Raw genomic sequence first — 18,177 nt, forward strand, 5'->3', positions numbered from 1 at the left:
CTCGGTGGTGAGTTCAACCAACAGGAATGCGGAAAGTATTACAGACATACTAATTGTTGGTTTTGTCCTTTTCGTGGGATTTTTTTATCATAAGAAATATACGGAATAGTGCCAGTTTCATCCTTTAAGTACTTTGTTTTAGTTCAAATGATAACATGTGATACAAGTGGTATATGTGGTGCCACGTGCTTGTTCCAAATTGTCTGCCTGTGTTTCAAAGGCTTTGCTAAAACATGTTTTACTTTCAAATTGATTTTAACGACTCCTTATCACTGAGAATCAACCATAGACTGAATATAATAAGTGAATGTAGTTACTGTGACATCACCCTTTTGTTTGTGGACTGTGGTTTTGAAGCCTCGAGTTTGGCATTTTGGCCGTCGCCATCTTGTTATTTTGGAATAAGAAGTGACGGTTGGAGCTAAGTACAATCAAAGACATTTTTAGGCGACCCAAATTAAATAACAATGACATTTCGTAAACAGAAAACTCACTGTGAAAGGGGTAAAAGTTCCAAGACCAAAATATGGAAAACTTAACCCTGTGGTAGCAAACCTGTCAATCACAAAGGTAGTAGTAAACATAGTAAATTAACATAGTAAATGAACATCACGCTGTATTGAGGAACTTCAAACTAGCAACTGACACCATAAACTCATGTTAACAATGTTTACTGAATTAATAAATCAAATGAGAAGTAGGGTAATTTTCTCATGGCCTTCTATACTATCTGCCTTTTTTTTGCAACTAGAGGAGTTGAGAAAAAAATACAAGTTCAAGGCACTTCTGCATCGGCTTTAGTTTTCAGACCCGGAGTTTGCCTCCTGGAATCAACACTCTGATCTCTGTGAAGCGTTCGGCTTCGACACACATGGTTGAATCCTGACAATTCTCAACGGCCTCCAGATATAAAATCATCATCTTGAGTTCTCACAAACTGTATCCAAAATGCCTTATTATTTAAACAACCTAAGAGATCCAGGTGGTTTAGGAGTTAGTTGGCCAGTTGTAGAGTGAATATGGGTTTACGTTCATCAGAGGACTCCACTGGGATACTCATGTTGTATTGTGTCTACTGGTTGTGTAACAGAGCAATGATTTGCTACCATGTGAACCAGAGGAGCAGATGTTAAGCTGATAGTAAATCAAAGTTAGTTAGTGACTTTGTTTGTTTTTCCGCTCCCGGTGGTCCACAATTGCCTAATGTAGCTTTAAATGGATCGTTTCACACAATGTGAAATGTAAAATAAAAGTGTGATCAAGTACAGCCATTGTGTGAATGGCAACTAAATGTACGCTCATAAACTGGCTAACTTCCTCTCCATCCATCTGAAGGCAAGCTTGCTCAAGCTGTTTCATAAGATTCCATCATTTACCATCTGCAGCTGAACATTGGTCAGCAGGGAAAATGGCTGAAAGAGTCAGTGATGCAAGGAGCTATAATCTGTTCCCAAGCTACCCTGTTGTTTGTTTTGAAAAGAGAGAAATGGAGAGGGAAAAGAGACCAAAGAAACAAATGGACCCATCTCCTTCCGAAAGCGTTGCTTTTCTAGCTCATTTATCAAACGCAGGAGTAGAATCCTTTTTGATTGGCTGATTACCAGAAGCATTCATCACGGGACGACACCTCCCCACCAATTTGACACTGCCATTTTGGATAATGTGTTAAGGATGACAAAAAGGTCATTGTTGGCTTGGCTTCTTTTTGACCTTTTTAATATTTGAAAAATTAATTTTCTGAAACAAATGTAATAGATCCGGTTCCAGCACCGAGATGAATTTTGCACCTGAAATCCACCCTAAAGCCCTCTCCTACAGTCTCACTCATTTTCTCTCTCTTTCATGTCCAACAGTCAGATTTGCATTTGTACTGTATCGCGTGAAGCTGGATATCTCTGTGGGTGCTTTTTGTGTCTTTTACTCTCCCTCACTGTCTCCACATGCGTTTTCCTCTGGTGTGAGCCAACCATTTCTGATCTATTTCTGATATTTATGGCCAATTTTACCCCCATCATCCCAGCAGCGCAGCAGCCCTCTTTTTATTCTCACTCCATTGGAAAGCAGAATTGTCTGCTTTTCACAGGAAAGATACAGACAAAGCTCTCGCAAGGCGGTAATTTGTATGCCCTTTTTTTATCAATTTAGGTCACACGCTTTTACCGTATCCTAATTTTTTACACAACAGTTCAAGCTATTTTTTCAATAGCTCCCCTCTTGCTGTTTTTTTCATGCCTTCCAACAGATGTGGCAGCTTATATGGGCACTAACAGGCCTGAAGCACAGGGCTGCCTGCGCCCGTTCAGGCTGATTACAAGTCACCTCTGTGTTCATAAACAGACAAATACCACCATCAATTTGGGAGCACGCCACGGGGGGGGGGACAATGAGAGAGACGGATAGAGAGTTTTGTGTCATTTATTCGCGTCTATGAAGCAGGTCATGCCATCTGCCATGTTCTGTCACTGCTACATCATTAGAGGGTCACTGACCATGTGCCGGCGTATAAGTGATATGACAGCTTTTCTTTCCATCCATTCTTTTGTGGGAATGCTTGTGTATAAATATTTGATGCTCACACAGTGTCACAAATTCACACCTCGGTGGCTCCACGGGGAAACGTACCTTGCTCAAGGGCACTTCATCAGTCGTTGCATTGTCAATGAGATGTTTCTACTCTCGCTTTCACTGCCCAGGTTTAACTCGTTGACTTGAGGTTGGATCTGACTGTTCGATTCCCCCCCCCCCCACTCACCCCTCCACATCATAGTTTGGCAGCCATAACCAGCTGCCAAGCTTTTCATTTCTCCACTTGTTGAAGCATTGTGCTTTATTAATTAAGATAGATACTACTGTGTGTGAATGTTGTCATGACCGGCCCACTATACTCAATATAATATGTTCTTGACCATTTAATTCCACATGGGTCATCCATCTTTTGTGTGAAACATGCAGCTTGAGCCTCAGTCTTTTGGCGTGATATCATGTATGTAGTTATAGAAATGCATATTTATGACTACATTTATGGCTAAATTATCTAGCTAGCTACACCACCCCACAGGCTTTATAGGCAACATTTCAGTGTTGTATAATGTGCATTACATGGCGAGTAAGTTCAACTTTCTTCTCTTCAACAAGCAGCAGTTCTTCTCAAAAGGTATGCTGCTGATGCCAGGAGCTTTATTCAGGAGCTTGTAATCCTGCTTCAATCAGCTCCTTTTCCTTTCCGTGTAAAGATAAGCCCGGCATTTATGGCCCTCACCGCACCCCGCTCTAATTAATATGCAGAAGATAAGTACTTGTCTGACAAAATTCATTCATTTGACCTTCTAGGATGTACACTAAACTGTTTGCGGCCGCTACAAGTTCACCACAAGTTGAGAGTTTCTGCAGCGAGAGGCTTTTGTTTCTCTCTGAGCGGTTTAATTTGGACAGCTTGCTCTCCCTCTCTGTTTCTCTCTCTCTCTCTCTCTCGCTCGCTCAAATTGTCTTCTGACTTTCATTCGGCAGTCTCTGTTTCTTAATTGCCCCTAATTGCTTAATTACAATTTCAAATGAACAATTCTGGAGGTCAGAGCGGGTCGTTAATTGAAGCATCAATCACAGTGGTTGGGCCTTCAGAACCGTCTCAGTTTGATTGACAGTGCATTAACTGCATATTGTAGAAAGCCTGGACATGACATTGTGGCTGATACTTGTTACTGCCGCTCCTCTGCTGTCCTTCACATGAAGCAGTGAAGGAGAAACCTTCTGCGATAGAAGGAGAACAGGGAACAAACAGGATGTGGCTTTAGGTACTTCACCTTCTTTCTGTGCATGTTCTCATGATAAATATAATTGATATCAGGTGGCTTGGATACCTTTTATGAATATGACTGAATCTGGGTTTTGCCCTCAATGGATTGGCACACTGTATTTCAAACATGATAAACTGCTGGGCCAAAAGTATGTGAATGGAATACTTTTTGCCTCCATAACCGCCATTTTTGGCCGCCATGCACTTTGGACACGTGCTGTTTTCATGGTTTGCCTATAGGCACCTAATTCCTAGTCAGTGGACAATTCATCAACAGCATACAACGGTATTTTGGACCAGTGTTTAGTTTGGTGTTATTAAACTTTGTGGCCACAGTCTGGGGACAACCTGTACCTTTTTCAACATGGCAATGCCCCCTTGCACAAAAAGGTAAATAAGATGTGCAACAATCACATAGTGTAATTTGTATCCGCTTACTTGTGGCTATGTAATCAACATTTTGATTATATGAGTTAAAAAAGTCAAATATGAATTATAGAAGAATTTGCAGGTCAGTTATTGGTATTCAACAATATGTAAGCATGTATTAAACCTGCCAGTGTTGATCAGCATCCTCCAATCCATCCACCTCTATCTCCTCCTCCTCCTATTCCTCTCCCTCCTCCCAGCCTCCATGCCCTCCACAGGGGAGAGACCCAGGTGATTATTAGGCTGGTTTCCCTCGTCTAGACCCTGGCTGGTTGGTTGGAACTCCTTCCACCCTCGTTCCTCTTCCTAATGGAGCTGGATCTACCGCTCTCCCTACCTCCCTCCCTCCCTCCTCTTTCTCCATCTACCCTTCACCTCTTTCTTTTTCATCCCTCTAACTCTCCCTTTAATGTCTCTTTATGTATTTCTCCAACTGTCTACTGCTCAGTTGGCTGCCTTTAGCTTTTTTCTCTCTGGCTCTTTTTTTGTTTTGTTTTTCTATGTTGTTTCTGCCTCCCTCACACCGTCCTCTCTCACCCCCCTCCTCCTCCTCCTCCTCTACCTTCTCCTGCTGCTGTTCCTCTCCTCTGGGGCTCCATCCATCAGGCTGTCGGGGGCTGCTAGCGGCCGACTCCCAGCCACCATATTTCACCGCCAGCCAGCCAAGCAGCTGACAGCACAGCCACCGCCAGGAAATTGCTTTGGCTGTGAGCGGAATTTCAAACACAGGCACACTGCGTCGCCCGGGCCGCCCAAGCACCGCTTCCCTGTCTCTCTCTCCTTCTCTCTCTCTCTCGCTCTCTCTCGCTCTCTCTCCTGTCAATCTACTCCTCCGACACACATCTCTATGTCTCTCTGTATCTCTCTCTGTCTTTCTCTCTTTTTTGCTCTCTTTTATGTACTTATTTCCTCTCTCTTTGCACCCCCGTCTCTATATGTTTTTCTCTTTGCTCTTCCCTGCTGCCTCTCTTTCACACAGTCACAAACCTATATGCATTGTTTTCTCTCTTTGTCTTTCGTCCATCTTTGTTGTTCCCTCTCTCTGCTCTCCCTCCCCTTCATCTTCTAATATCGCTCCCTCTCCTTTTACATCCTCTCATTCGTCCCTTCTCTCCTCTTTACGACCCACAGGGAACAAGATGTGGTGGTGAATGTGTAATGAGCATAGCAAGAGGGAGGGAGATAAAGAAGAGGAAGAAGAAGAAGGGGAAGGATGAAACCATGAGAATGGAGTGATAAGATAGAGAGACGAGGCAGAGAGGAGGGATGCCAGTTGGTGCTGCTCCCCAGTTAAGGGTCAGATGGTGTGTGAGTGGGTGGTGGGTTGCTGGTGGGGAGGGGGGCGCTCATATTTCTGCCCTTGTCACAACCATTTGAAGACCATTGAAGTGAGGAGGATTTTTAGCCAAGTGGGTCATCTTAGCAAGCTTTAGGTTTAAGGTTTAGGGTTTAAATACACCGGCTTTTTTTAGGCAGTTAGGTATAAAGCTAGATTATTGATCAATCAATATCACATCCAAATACAAGCGAGATAAAAACATGTAGCAGCTCTGTGGTTCGGTGATTAAGTATCTTAATTAACATGCAGCTAAATTGGACAGTTTCCTGTAGGATATTTATGCAACAACCTGAAGAAAATATAATTCTCTGTCATTGTTCTATGGTGGTGTATGTAAAGTAACTACAGTGTAATTTACACTGATGTAGTGATCGTGAAATCCATTCCTAGAGTTGCTGGATATATGGCCTGATTCCACACTACACAATGACATGGATAATACCGTAAAGTGTATGCTATTATGCATTTTGTACTCTGTTAGTTGTAAGTGTAAAGTGAATTAAAATGCTGTTCTGTACAAGACTGAAATCATACGAGACATACATAGATGGACATTAGGCTGCAACTCTGTAAAGCTCCTGTCAATCGAAATGAGATTTTCCAAGGTCCTCAATTTGTTTTGGATTATTTCTAGCTATGTGCAGTTCCGCTGTTTCTTATGTCTGTTGTATTGGGGAGTAACAAAGTCCGATTTATCAAACCGAGACCTCGATAAGCATGGAATACATAAAGTGGGTGTTTCAGTCATACAGGGCTGTGGTAGTCCTGCTTCTAGACATGTCAGAGTTATTGTTAAAGTTGGAGATAAGTCAAATCAGTGGTAGCTCCCTATTTGTATCACAAGATAAAAGATAAAAGTGTGTGTGCGCGTGTGTGCGTGTGTGTGTGTGTGTGTGTAAATTGAGTGATAACAGAGTTGAGAGAAACAGATCTTATCAAATCCATTTTACACACTGTATGCTGGAGAGAAAAGACATTACACATTCAATATTAAGTCATTATTAACCTGATAAATAAGTGTGGAGCATGTGAAGAATCTGACAATCTCATGAGAGAGCGTGTGTGTGTGGGTTAACACCATATTCATCTCTGCGTGCCCTTCATACGGACAGTCTGATTGAAGTTAGGTGTGGGTGGTTGCCTCCTTTCAGGTAGTAAACATACTGTCAGTCGGCACTGTCTGGAGGGTGTGTATTCATCCCATGGCGGAAATCCTCTCCCAGCACAGTTTCCCCACAGTAAAGAAAGGCCTTAATCCCAGTGGACAAACTGGTGTGGACTGTAGCTGTCGTCAGAAAGATATCCCATGTTTTCCCACTAACATGCTCTTTTTTCTTGTCTTCTGTCTGTGCGTTTCTCTGTCCCTCTGTTCTCTCTGCTCTGTCTGTTCCCTCTTCCATCAGAGAGTTAGTTTGGAGTTCTACATTGATGTTCACGCCCACTCCACCATGCTGAATGGCTTCATGTACGGCAATGTGTTTGAGGACGAGGAGCGCGTCCAGAGACAGGCTGTTTTTCCCAGACTGTTGTGCCAAAATGCACCAGACTTCTCCTTTGTAAGTCACACAAACAAATACACACACACACATCGGATATGCAGGCTCCCGGGCAGACTTTCACCCAGCTTCAATAGCTCAGAAAGAGAACATGAACTTGTCCTATCTCGACAACTACTGGTGAGGTGGTTGTTCAGCGAGCCATTTTGTTGCCAACTGTTGCGCAGTTGAACCTCCCAGGTGTAAATGTGTGTAACTGCATGGATTAGAGGCAACGTGTTTGATAAAAAACAACAAAAAAGGTGAGTAAAAAAAAAAAATACATCGAATTAGCACATGTGAGTATAAAGAAACACAGGAGGTATTAAATTATTTGAGAGAAGATGTGTGCAGAAGAAAGGAGCACAGCTCACCTTGACCACTTAAGAAAGGAGGTGAGGGGAGTGAAAAGAAGAGAGGGTTGAATTACAGGACTCCTGACAGTTCAGTTCAATTGACTAGTAACACAGTCACGGAAATACTAAAGCACACACGCGAAGATTTGAGCTGCAGAATATATATTTTAAAAGGTATACAGTATTTAAAAGAATACAATAACATTTCAGGACTAGGTAGGTATATGCAAATTGTTGGTGTGCCCAAATAGCAGCAGTAAGTCCTTAAGGAGCAAAAAATATGAATGGAAATTATGTATGAGAATCCACACTATCCCCCTCAAAATAAGGTCTTAGAATATGAACAAATGCCTGTGAAATAACATATATAACATGGATGTTACCTGTAGTTGCATGCCTAAAGAGATCCTACAGATGTACAGATCAGTTTCCTTGACGTGTTACCATTAATATGAATGTGCATGTATTCTGTATGTGTGTGCAGAACCGAATTAGCAAACGCAGTGAAGATTGTGACGAAGCACAGGACTGCACTGTAAAAGTAGGCCAGGATATTCTGTATGAGCAGTGCAGGTGTGAGGTGTGTGTGAAACTGGGTTCATTTGGAAAGGACTGTGAGGGCCGAGGGCAGTGAGGAGGGGAAAAGCAAGGAGGAAATGAAAGTATGGGAAATGAATGGAGGAGAGAAGCAAAGAATAGAAGAGCATGTGAGGGAAGAAGAAAAACACTCATTCACTTACTGTGATGCTCCTCCACACAGCCACACATGCATAGCCTAATAAAACTGTTTCACACAGGTACATTATCCATGGAAACCATTTCCTCTCAGCCCGGTGTCACTTGTCACTGACCTTCGTTTTCTCAGTGACGGTGACATTTCATAGCGAAGCCACTTACACAGATCATAAAGAATAACCTTTATTGCCCATTGACACCCAGTGCCAACCTGGATACAGAAAAAAGCCAGAGAGGCGGATGTTCACCCACACATGCATGGAAATGTCACTTATTGTCAGTGTCTATATACGGTATGCAGTAACGAAGGACGAGTAAATCGCTATTTCAGGAGAATCTCTCCCTCTCTCGCTCTCTCTCTCTCTCACGCTCCTTCTCTGTATTGCTTGTGTGACAGCTGGCCCAGGGGTCATCTCCCCTCACTGTGCTTTTGTCCCTCTGCCCATTCAGCACTACCTAAAGCCCAGTGCAGCAGCAGCAGCAGCAGCACAACACAATCATGGCAAACTCCCACTGGTGGCCGCCAAGTCTGCATTTCAGCGAGGCAACTCACACTGCAGCAGAGCAGAGTGGTGTGACAGTGAATGGAAACTTTTCCACACTCGTCCCAAGACAGCATCATATAGTATAGCTGACACGCTGAAACCAAAAATAGACTGGACTTGCCTTCCCGCTCTCGCCATTTACAGCTCTGTAATGACTTTGTATGAAGTCAGTCTGTTCAAATAAGCCACTGTACCCTTCATAATCCGTCCTGGATTCTGCAGAGGCAATGCAAGCTACTGAGACAGAGATAATGATGGGTGTTTATGCATTTTCACGTCCGCCAATATTGACCGTAGCTGGGTTTTTTTATTTTTATTTATCGACAAGGAAAAATAGCCAAATTAAAGTCAAATATTTATGACGTAAATGGTTTCAGTGCAGATGATAATGGATGGATTTATTTTTGTGAATGCAATAAGAGGTTTGTTTTAATTTAGCTTGGTTCTCTGACTGACTCAACATGTTGCAGTGTTTCCCTCTCTGGTGGTAATAATACTAACTCACTTTAGACATACTCAATTACACCTACAATACTGTACTTGTGATAAAGGATGCTCCATATGATCTCTGATGGGCTTCAACAATACTTTTTCCGTGGCGTACTTGTTGATGTATCAAGGCCCCTCTTCTCGTCTCTTTTTGAGCCTTCCTCATTTGTGTGCGTAACCATAATCTCACGGTAAGGATGGCCACTGAGCGAGGGGAACGCTGTTACCACGCTTTTTTCACTCCGCGGCTCAGTTCAGGACAGGAAGGAGTGAGCAGAGGGGTATTCATTTGGCTAGGCACACAGCTAGATGCTATCAATTCCTTCACACTGCCCCTAAAATTGAAACTTGAATTGAATTGAAATTGAATTAAATAAGTGTAGTAGCTTTTCCCAACTGAAATTGTACAACATACAACTCTTAAACCTTCAATCACAGATTGTTGATGTGGTAAACATTCACAGTTTTGCCCCACACAATAATCGCTGTGTGATTATATTGTCCTTGGCAGTAACAGGCCCATTTCCACTGACATTTACAACTGTGAAAGGTTGGCTTTTTTTAGTACCGTGATGTGTAAACTGGGACAGCACAAAAGCAATGTGTTTACGCTGAATGTGTTTTTTCTTCTCTTTCACTGTTAGAAAGAATGTGCCGTTCAGGTTATCAAGGACTTTCAACTGGCAAACACAAGTACCTTTTGAAGCTCACAACAATTTCCATAGAGGTACTCAGGATCCATAGAGGTATTTAAGGTTATATGTCATAGTTGGGGCTAATGATCTCCGTAGGGGAAATTCTCCAGACTCTGCTTTAAAGACTTAAACCCAAATCCTCTCACTGAAGTGTCATATTTTAACCACCAACTAGTCCAACACAATGTATCAGATGTGTTTTTGTTTTTCGTGTGCATCCCTCTAGTCCAACACGTCCTTTAACCGGGACATGGTGAAGGCCGGTACCGGGAGACGGTTCCTCGGTGGTCTCCTGGATGACACGTCCTACTGCTACACTCTGGAGGTTTCCTTCTACAGCTACATGGCGGCTGGCAGCACCGCTCCCGTGCCGTACACTGAGGAGACATGTATCCTTCAACATATGTGATCTGTTTCCGTGTACATGCACCTGCATGTGTGTGTGTGTGTGTGTGTGTGCGTGTGTGTGTGTGTGTGTGTTTGTCAAGAGAGGAAAAGATCAGAATGAGCAGCGATAATGTTCAAATATGTGTCTTTCTTGATTTGACCTTTCTCCTTGTTTCACACACACACACACACACACACACCATCTATATACACATATGGGTCAGTGGTTAGCAGGTCCGTCTTTCAATCAGAGGATCGTCCGGTCGATCCCCGGCTCTGCTAGACCTAGTCGATGTGTCCTTGAGCAAGACAGTTAACCCCGAATTTCTCCCCGTAGCTGTGTCCACGGTGTATGAATGTAAGTCGCTTTGGACAAAAGCGTCAGCTAAATTAAATGTAAAATGTAATCTCCCTCTGAAATCCAGCCAATTGATCGTGTAATCATTCGAGTCATTATCTTAATATTTGAATCCCTGGTGGTGAGCTGTGTGTATGTTTGTCACGTGTACGCTTAAGAAAACCATGTTGCTCTTTTGTTGCGTCTTGTTGCGACAGATGTGCAGTGACAGAATAGGGATGTGATAGCCGCGTCTATTGATTTTATTTACAAAGGAGAGAAGAGAAAGGGGCTTGTGATAGAATGCGTAATGCTGTGTGTGTGAGTGAGTGTGCGTGTGCGTGTGCGTGTGTGTGTGTGTGTGCGGCTTTCAGTTGAGGCTTTGATTTGCGTTGAACAATGGGACAAACATGATTCCTGTCGACTACAATCATGCACACACATGGCGCCCACACATTACAGTCGCCACGGGAACCGAAGGTCACAGGTGCGTTAATGGAGCCAGATGGGAGGAAGTTTTCCTTCAGCTGACCTTCCCGGGGCTGAAGAGCTCCTGAGAGCTGGCCGATGGCGGTCTGATCTTACCGATAGAGTGAGTGAGAAGAGGGAGAAAGACAGATTTAGAGGGAGCGATAAGGACCCTGCTTATGAAAAGTATGTGCTCCCCTCCACACATTCTGCAGGTGGAACAGAGGGTGGATGTAGATGTAGCCCTAGTGCCCTCTAGTGCTAAGAGCTGGCACATTCTGACTCAATATACAGTGTGTATTTCTCTCTAATTCACACCCACATTAAAAGTTCAAAACACTCAAGTCAAATGTATGTATTAATAGTTAATGTGTGTGTTTTCCACATGCGTCTCATCCCTCAAGTGCATCTCGTACACACATCTCAGCTCTTTGCATTCCAGTTGTGATGCACAACACAGAGTGTTGTACACAGGGTAGCACCACAACCACAAACACACAGTTAGGCGTATTTTTTAGGAGACAAATGTCTGGCAGTTGTGATAAACAAATTCCCCTGTGTTTTTATTTGAGTTGGTGGCACTGGTTCAGAGCAGGGTAATAACACATGGGGAGCCAGGTCTCAGCCTCTATGTGTGTGTGAGTGCAGAGGGGACATTTCATCTGAAGGTCAAATTGGAAGAAAACTCAGCCCTTGGGGGAGGACTTGCTTGATCTTTTTTGTTTTCCAGGTGTGTGTGTGTGTGTTTGACTGTGAGAAGGGGATGTGTACAAGGAGGAGGGGATCCACAGGGTGGGGAGGCAGCACAGGGACCTGGTGTAGAGTGGAGATTGGGGTCAGGCAGGTTGAAGGAACCGACCATGTCGCTTTACACGCCCCAGCAGTCAGCTCGATGAAGCGCGCAAATCATCAACAGAGACCTTTAGCATCTCACCGCTCCCCCTCCACCTTTCTCACCTGATGCACACACACACACACACACACAAACAGGCACACACACACACACACACACACACACACACACACAGTCCTTTAAACTAATACATGACAAATGAGTAATAACCTCGGCTCTAACTCTTACCACCTTCAAAACATGCCGCCCTTACCCTTTAATCTCCCCCAACTCTCCTTCTCCACTGCTGTGACTTGTCGCCACCACAATTGAAATCGTAACCTTTCTCTCAGCTGAGAATTTTGTCACAGTTTGAAGGTGCTCGGGGGAAAAAAAAGGTGGAATGCCCAGTGTGTCTTTATTTGCTTTCCGGTCTCTCTTTTCATGCCCTTCTCTCTCCGTCATGCAGTCCTTTCCTCTCATCTTGTCACCCAGAACATAACGGCTCATTATATCATTTAGTCAAGCTGAGAATCGTCTTCTCTGAGACAGCAGGAACCACCTCCATCATGTGTCTGTCTTCTCTTTGTCCTCTAATCATTAACACTGTGTGTGTGTGTGTGTGTGTGTGTGTGTGTGCGTGTGTGTGTGTGTGTGTGTGTGTGTGTGTGTCTGTGTATATATATATATATATGTATATCTATGCTCCTATATATATTATTATTATTTTATTTTTTGGGTTATGCTTACGTACTGCACTTAAAGTTTGAGTCTCACTGACAGGCCCACGTCCCAGAACTATAATTAAACATTTCGGCCTGTTATTTGTCTCCACGTTTTTCTATTTTCTTAGACCAGCTGCTTTTTGTGATGGACCTTCCGGTTCAGACTCTGAAGTTTAAACTGGAAAGTGAGAGAATCTGGGAACTCGCTCAAAACTCAGCTTGACGCTTCCTATTGTGTGAGTTCAATACGCGCACTTATGGGAGCTCACTTACCTTGTAGGTGTGTGTGGTTATAGATGCTTTTTTTTCTTTTGTATTGTGGAAAGAAAGTATTCTCTGTGACTTTGAAGAATTATTCCAAAACATTAAAAAGCCATTATGCCTTCCCTGACAGATTGTGCACTTGCTTTTCCGGTGCTGGGTTGTGCGGTTGCTTTTTTATTCATAGTGCAGACGTGCATATTGTTAAACTTCTCGCAAGAAACAATATTTTTCTATCTCTTCATATTTTCTTGTTTTCTTTCAGTAAACGACATGCAGAGGCTTCTGACACAGTGGTCTTCTTGTTGAAGATGTTCACTCAAATAATTCACATCTATTGTCAAGAGTGTCAACGGTGTTGTCGGTTTTGTTTAAGATATACACACTTGCAGTCATCATTTTCTATATGTGTGTGTTAGGTCTGTTTGACGTGCACCTCGCCATAACAGTGGGACTCTATTAACACCAGAATAGCCAATATGCATCGGTGAACCTGAAACTCAATGGACAGAATGTGAGAAGTATGCAAATGATATGGCTTTGAGGTAAATCTGCTTCACTACCACACATCATACACATCATATCACACGGACACATGCACACATGGATAGGTGCACACACGCGCCAGCAAGCGCAGACACAGTCACATTTAAAAACACAGTTGATTGCACTAATAGTGTCGCGACAGTCTGCTCAGATGAACAGGTGTCCTCACATGAGCACTCACAAAGATATGCACACCTCCAGTTGTTCCTTGTTCCAAATGTGGATAAAGTTGATGTTTCACGGAGAGTCTGAGAAAGTCATCTTGTGAATTGAATGTAAGTGTGCTCACGCGTTTCACAGTCGCATGACCGAAAGAAGTTGAAGTGGCAGTTAAAATGGAAATGAAAAGTCTAACTTTCACTCTCCGAGATGACATGAACTCATCAAGTGTGATTGAGCTGAAGTGTGAACACTGAAAATAGATGAACTCGCCAGTTAAACCATGAGAGACTAAAGCAGTGGAGTTGTCAGTTGAAGTTGAAAGTGGTTGAAGTGACAGTTGATGAGTAAGAGCTGATATGATTGCAACATTATAAAAGTGATACCTTCAGGATGATGACAATAATAAGGGAGTCATAAATCACAGGTACCACAATGAGACAGGTGTGTATAATGGTATGTACGTTTTGTTTATAGTCCTTTCAACTTACATACACAAATTGCCTTTCCTAAACAACAAATGAGTGCAACTCTTGTAAAGAAACATAGTAATTGGAATATAAAAATAGTTTCCATCTTCTGTTTTCAGAGCAGCACACTGTAGATCAGAAGAGTCTCTATTCCTGCAAGTGCACACTGTAAGAAAACAGAAGCCTTTCTTGCACATATTTCATTTTATGACTCAAGTTTCAGAGCTCGTCTCCTTGGCAGTGACAGTTCCTCTTGTCAGGGATTTAAATCAACCCTTAGTTGTCCCTCTGGGCAAAAGGACGCGAGGTCTTTCAGTCTGCTGAATCGCTATCGGGGACAAAAGTGTCCCTTTCTGTATTGCTGTTGTTGACTAGGCTCTTAATTAGCATTGATAATGAGTTCTCTACGTGTCAGTGCAGTGACAGGACCTGTCAGTGGATCGTATTGATGGCTTGAATGTCCCCTGCTTGTCTGCTTGTTAACTCCCGTCCGATCTGGACAGCATTCTCCGCGCGTCTTGTCCATTTTACCACTGGGGGCCTTGTTGTCTGATCGTCACCTTGTCTGTCTGTCCTACAGGACCAGGCACGAGGGACATAGCGGTGAAAGCCGCTAAATGGCGCGCTGACAGTAAACAGCTGCAGTAAACAAGTCATGTCCCAATCGCCTTTGTCTCACGTATCTCATCAGCGCCTAAGCTGGCGTGCCCTTGAGCCATGACAATGACCTGCTATTGATTAGACAAGACAGTTATGTGTAGCGAGATGTTAAAGAATACACCTCACACACCTCAGAGACAGCAAGGCAAGATGCTGACAGTCCGCCTCTTTGACCTCTCTGGGGCTGGATAACACACTGATAATGTTAATGTTGATGATTAAATATAAACACTATTATGAGTTTTAGTCTATGTGTTAATTCAGAAGAGGCTGCGTAGATCTGGACTAAAGCAGCTGCAGTTTTTCTGAATATTTTCACTACCAAACACCTCTGTAAGCTAAGCTACAGCCCACCAGCTGTTTCCTGGCTCTCGCACACATCACTTCCTGCTGCAACAGCAGCCTCCTCGTTCCAAACCCTACGGTTTCCCCCGGCAACGGGCCAGACAGCACTCAGGGCATCCTTCGCGTCTCCGACCACTCGCCGCCACACGGGATGAAGTTCTCCTTCAGAAGCTGACCGTCCATCACGAAACCTCCTGCAGTAGACGGTGAGTCGTGACAAGCCAAGCTGAGAGGCCATCTGCGCACTGTGGGGTCGGGGAGATATTTCTGTCGCTGAGCGTGGCCGGCCAAAGAGCTTGGGACTGGCACCGAGCTCTGCTGATGGAAGAGAACGGAGGAAAACACCCCAAAACTTTCCTGAGGTCAGAATGAAGGTGTCAAGGATACAAGGGGAGTTTGTGTGTTACACACAGTGTGTGTTTATGCCCTTGAAGATGACCATTTGTGAGTGTGAATCAGCTCTTAACCAGTAGTAGCAGATTATTAACAACTTACATTTAAACGTGTTATTGTCAGCTATGCCAGCAGCTCGAGAGATAGGAATGTGTGTCTTGTATGACAGTCGGTCAGTTGGCCCACTACTTTGCTCCAGACTGAAATACCTCAGCGATTGACAGATTGATCGCCATGAAATGTTGTGCAGACATTCATAGTTCCCAATAAATGAGTCCTAATGATCCCCCGACTTTTCCTCGAGCACCACCAGCAGGTCAACGTTGTCACTTATACTGTGACATTTCCATATCTAATGGGGGAAGTGCCCTGACATTTGCGACACACATTCATGTCCCCCCAGGATAAACTCTAATAACTTTGTTGATCACCTAACTTTCCATTTAGCGCCATCATCAGGTAAAAAACATAATGTGTCAAATACTTTGGCGACATAGAGAAAGACATTCCCAACAGCCTCCGCTGCACTTTGTGTTTATTGATAATTAGCAATCATGGCAACATAGTAAACTAAAGATGGTGACCGTGGTAAACATTATAACTGCTAAACATCAGCACGTTAGCATTGTTTTTGTGAGATAGCTGACTGTTCCATAACAGCTCAATGCACAGCTGTCCTGCTAGCGTGGCTCCCAGTGTTGTTTTTAACTATTATGCATTCAAATTAGCATAAAAGTGAGGTTCAGAAGGACATAACCTTAGTTTGTTCATCTGTAGTTTCATCTCAGCCTAATCAGTATCATCAGCTAGCTGTTATGAGACAGCCTGTGCGGTCCACACACACACACACACACACACACACACACACACGCACACACTCACAGCAAGTCTGGCCTGATGCAGGACTCACAGACAAACAGCCAGATGGGGTGTAAATATAGACTCTGGAGTCGTGTGGAGAGCATTGCCATCCGCCTGTCGGGTGAAGAATGAAGTCCTGAGCAGACTCTCCAACATACGCAAAAGCACACTTTCAAAGGCCAAGGTGGCAGACTTCACAGAGGGGCTTGCTTGCATATTTACCTTGTGCTTCAGTGTGTGTGTGTGTGCATGTGTGTGTGTTGCTTGAGGTATGAAAAACTACAAAGCTAAAGTACATGTCCAGACAGCCCGTTCAAACCAAGGATGGATTGCTTACAATTTAACAGGCGTTGAACAATAGATTTTCATGTTTATAGCAACCAGGATTTATGTTCTGGTCATTTTTTTATCATTACGAGAAATTGGACAATACAAAATAAAAATGACAGAATTTCCATCTTTTTCTTTTTTTTCTTCTCTTTTTTTTGTATGCGAGTTGTTTCAATCACACGTGTGTGACAGATAAATAGTCCAGCAAATGACAGGCCGTATTTGAGTATCAACAAGGTAATGACAGGGGAAAGTGACAGATTATGTCTTTGTGTTGCTCCATCACGCTCCAGCCCGGTGAAGAATGGAGGCAGCCAAACACCAATGCCTCGAAATACGGAAAAACTTTTATGTTATTGTTTGTTTTGTGTTGGGATCTATATGAAAGGTATGAATGTGCATGCTGAATAGATGGAGGATGATGGCAAAGGGGTCAATGGACATATGTCTAAAAGGGTGGATAGGTAGATTGGCAGCTGATATTGATGTTGTTTTTCCCAGTGGCGAGATGGAATTTACTTCTGTTAGCAACACTGTTCTTATTCATCTCTATTTACTATCTCCTCACTCTTGGTGATTGGGAACATTGTTGGCCTTCCGTGGTTCTCTACTTCTTCATTATCCGAACCTGATTGTCATCATTACTTTCTCCGCTGGCCTAATGACCACAGGCTTAGCCACAACACTCATAGATGCTCAGCTGTTTTATTAAAGCAGTGAAGTTATTGATATTGTCCCTAATGTGGTGAGGGACAATTGGGCAGGGGGATGATGTGTGCGCTCACCTCTGAATTTAAATAAGGCCTCGGTGTATAAGTAATTGCTTTTGTGTGATTCATGCCAGCATCATGCATTTGGCTGACGCGAGTGAAATACATTTGATTTACCCTCACTTAATTCAGACCGCAATGTGTTGTACCTCCAGGATTTACACTGCTCATTTCTTCTCTAGCTGTTGGTAATGTTTCTAAGGCTGTTTAAATAACATGCTCAGAATCTCAGTGAAGATTAAGTGGTTTGAAGGTGCTATGTATCATAGATATTAGAAATCATGAATCTATTGATTGACAATTTACTTTTGTTTGGTTTTATTGAAGACTGTGGGGCCTTGAACTGTTTTTTTTATGTATGAAAAAAACTTTTAGTCACTCTTATTTTATTTGTTTTAGCTCTGTTTTTGGTCTCTACCAACTCCTGAGGGACATATAAGGCTCCAGCTAAATGTTCCACTATGTTCACCAGCTATTTACTAACTTTGTCCATCTGCTGTTTGGAGCTGGGCAGGTAGTGTACAATGTGCAAAACACAGCTGACTTTTAACAAAACAATGAGCTGGATGATGCTAAAATGCTCTGTTGAATGGTGAGACATTGCAAAGTCGGGAAATTCTAGATGCAGCTTCAAGTTTCACTCCACAACGCGATGCAGGGCCTCTGCACTTCCCCCAAAGGGCGACCATCCCATTTAGGAACCACTGATCTGAAATG

The 18,177-nt window shown here is 43.2% G+C and overlaps 1 protein-coding gene across 1 annotated transcript in view; it reads left to right on the forward strand.

Annotated features, from left to right (window-relative positions):
* The window catches only part of agbl4 (ATP/GTP binding protein-like 4), a 236,494-nt gene that overhangs the window by 217,886 nt on the left and 431 nt on the right, over positions 1 to 18,177 (forward strand). The window contains exons 10-11 of the mRNA XM_034530650.1: positions 6,965 to 7,117; positions 10,143 to 10,305. Coding sequence (XP_034386541.1) covers positions 6,965 to 7,117; positions 10,143 to 10,305 — 316 coding nt within the window. The remainder of the gene's footprint in view (positions 1 to 6,964; positions 7,118 to 10,142; positions 10,306 to 18,177) is intronic.

The sequence above is a fragment of the Cyclopterus lumpus genome, chromosome 4 (genome assembly GCF_009769545.1).
Source record: "Cyclopterus lumpus isolate fCycLum1 chromosome 4, fCycLum1.pri, whole genome shotgun sequence".
Lineage (NCBI taxonomy): Eukaryota > Metazoa > Chordata > Actinopteri > Perciformes > Cyclopteridae > Cyclopterus > Cyclopterus lumpus.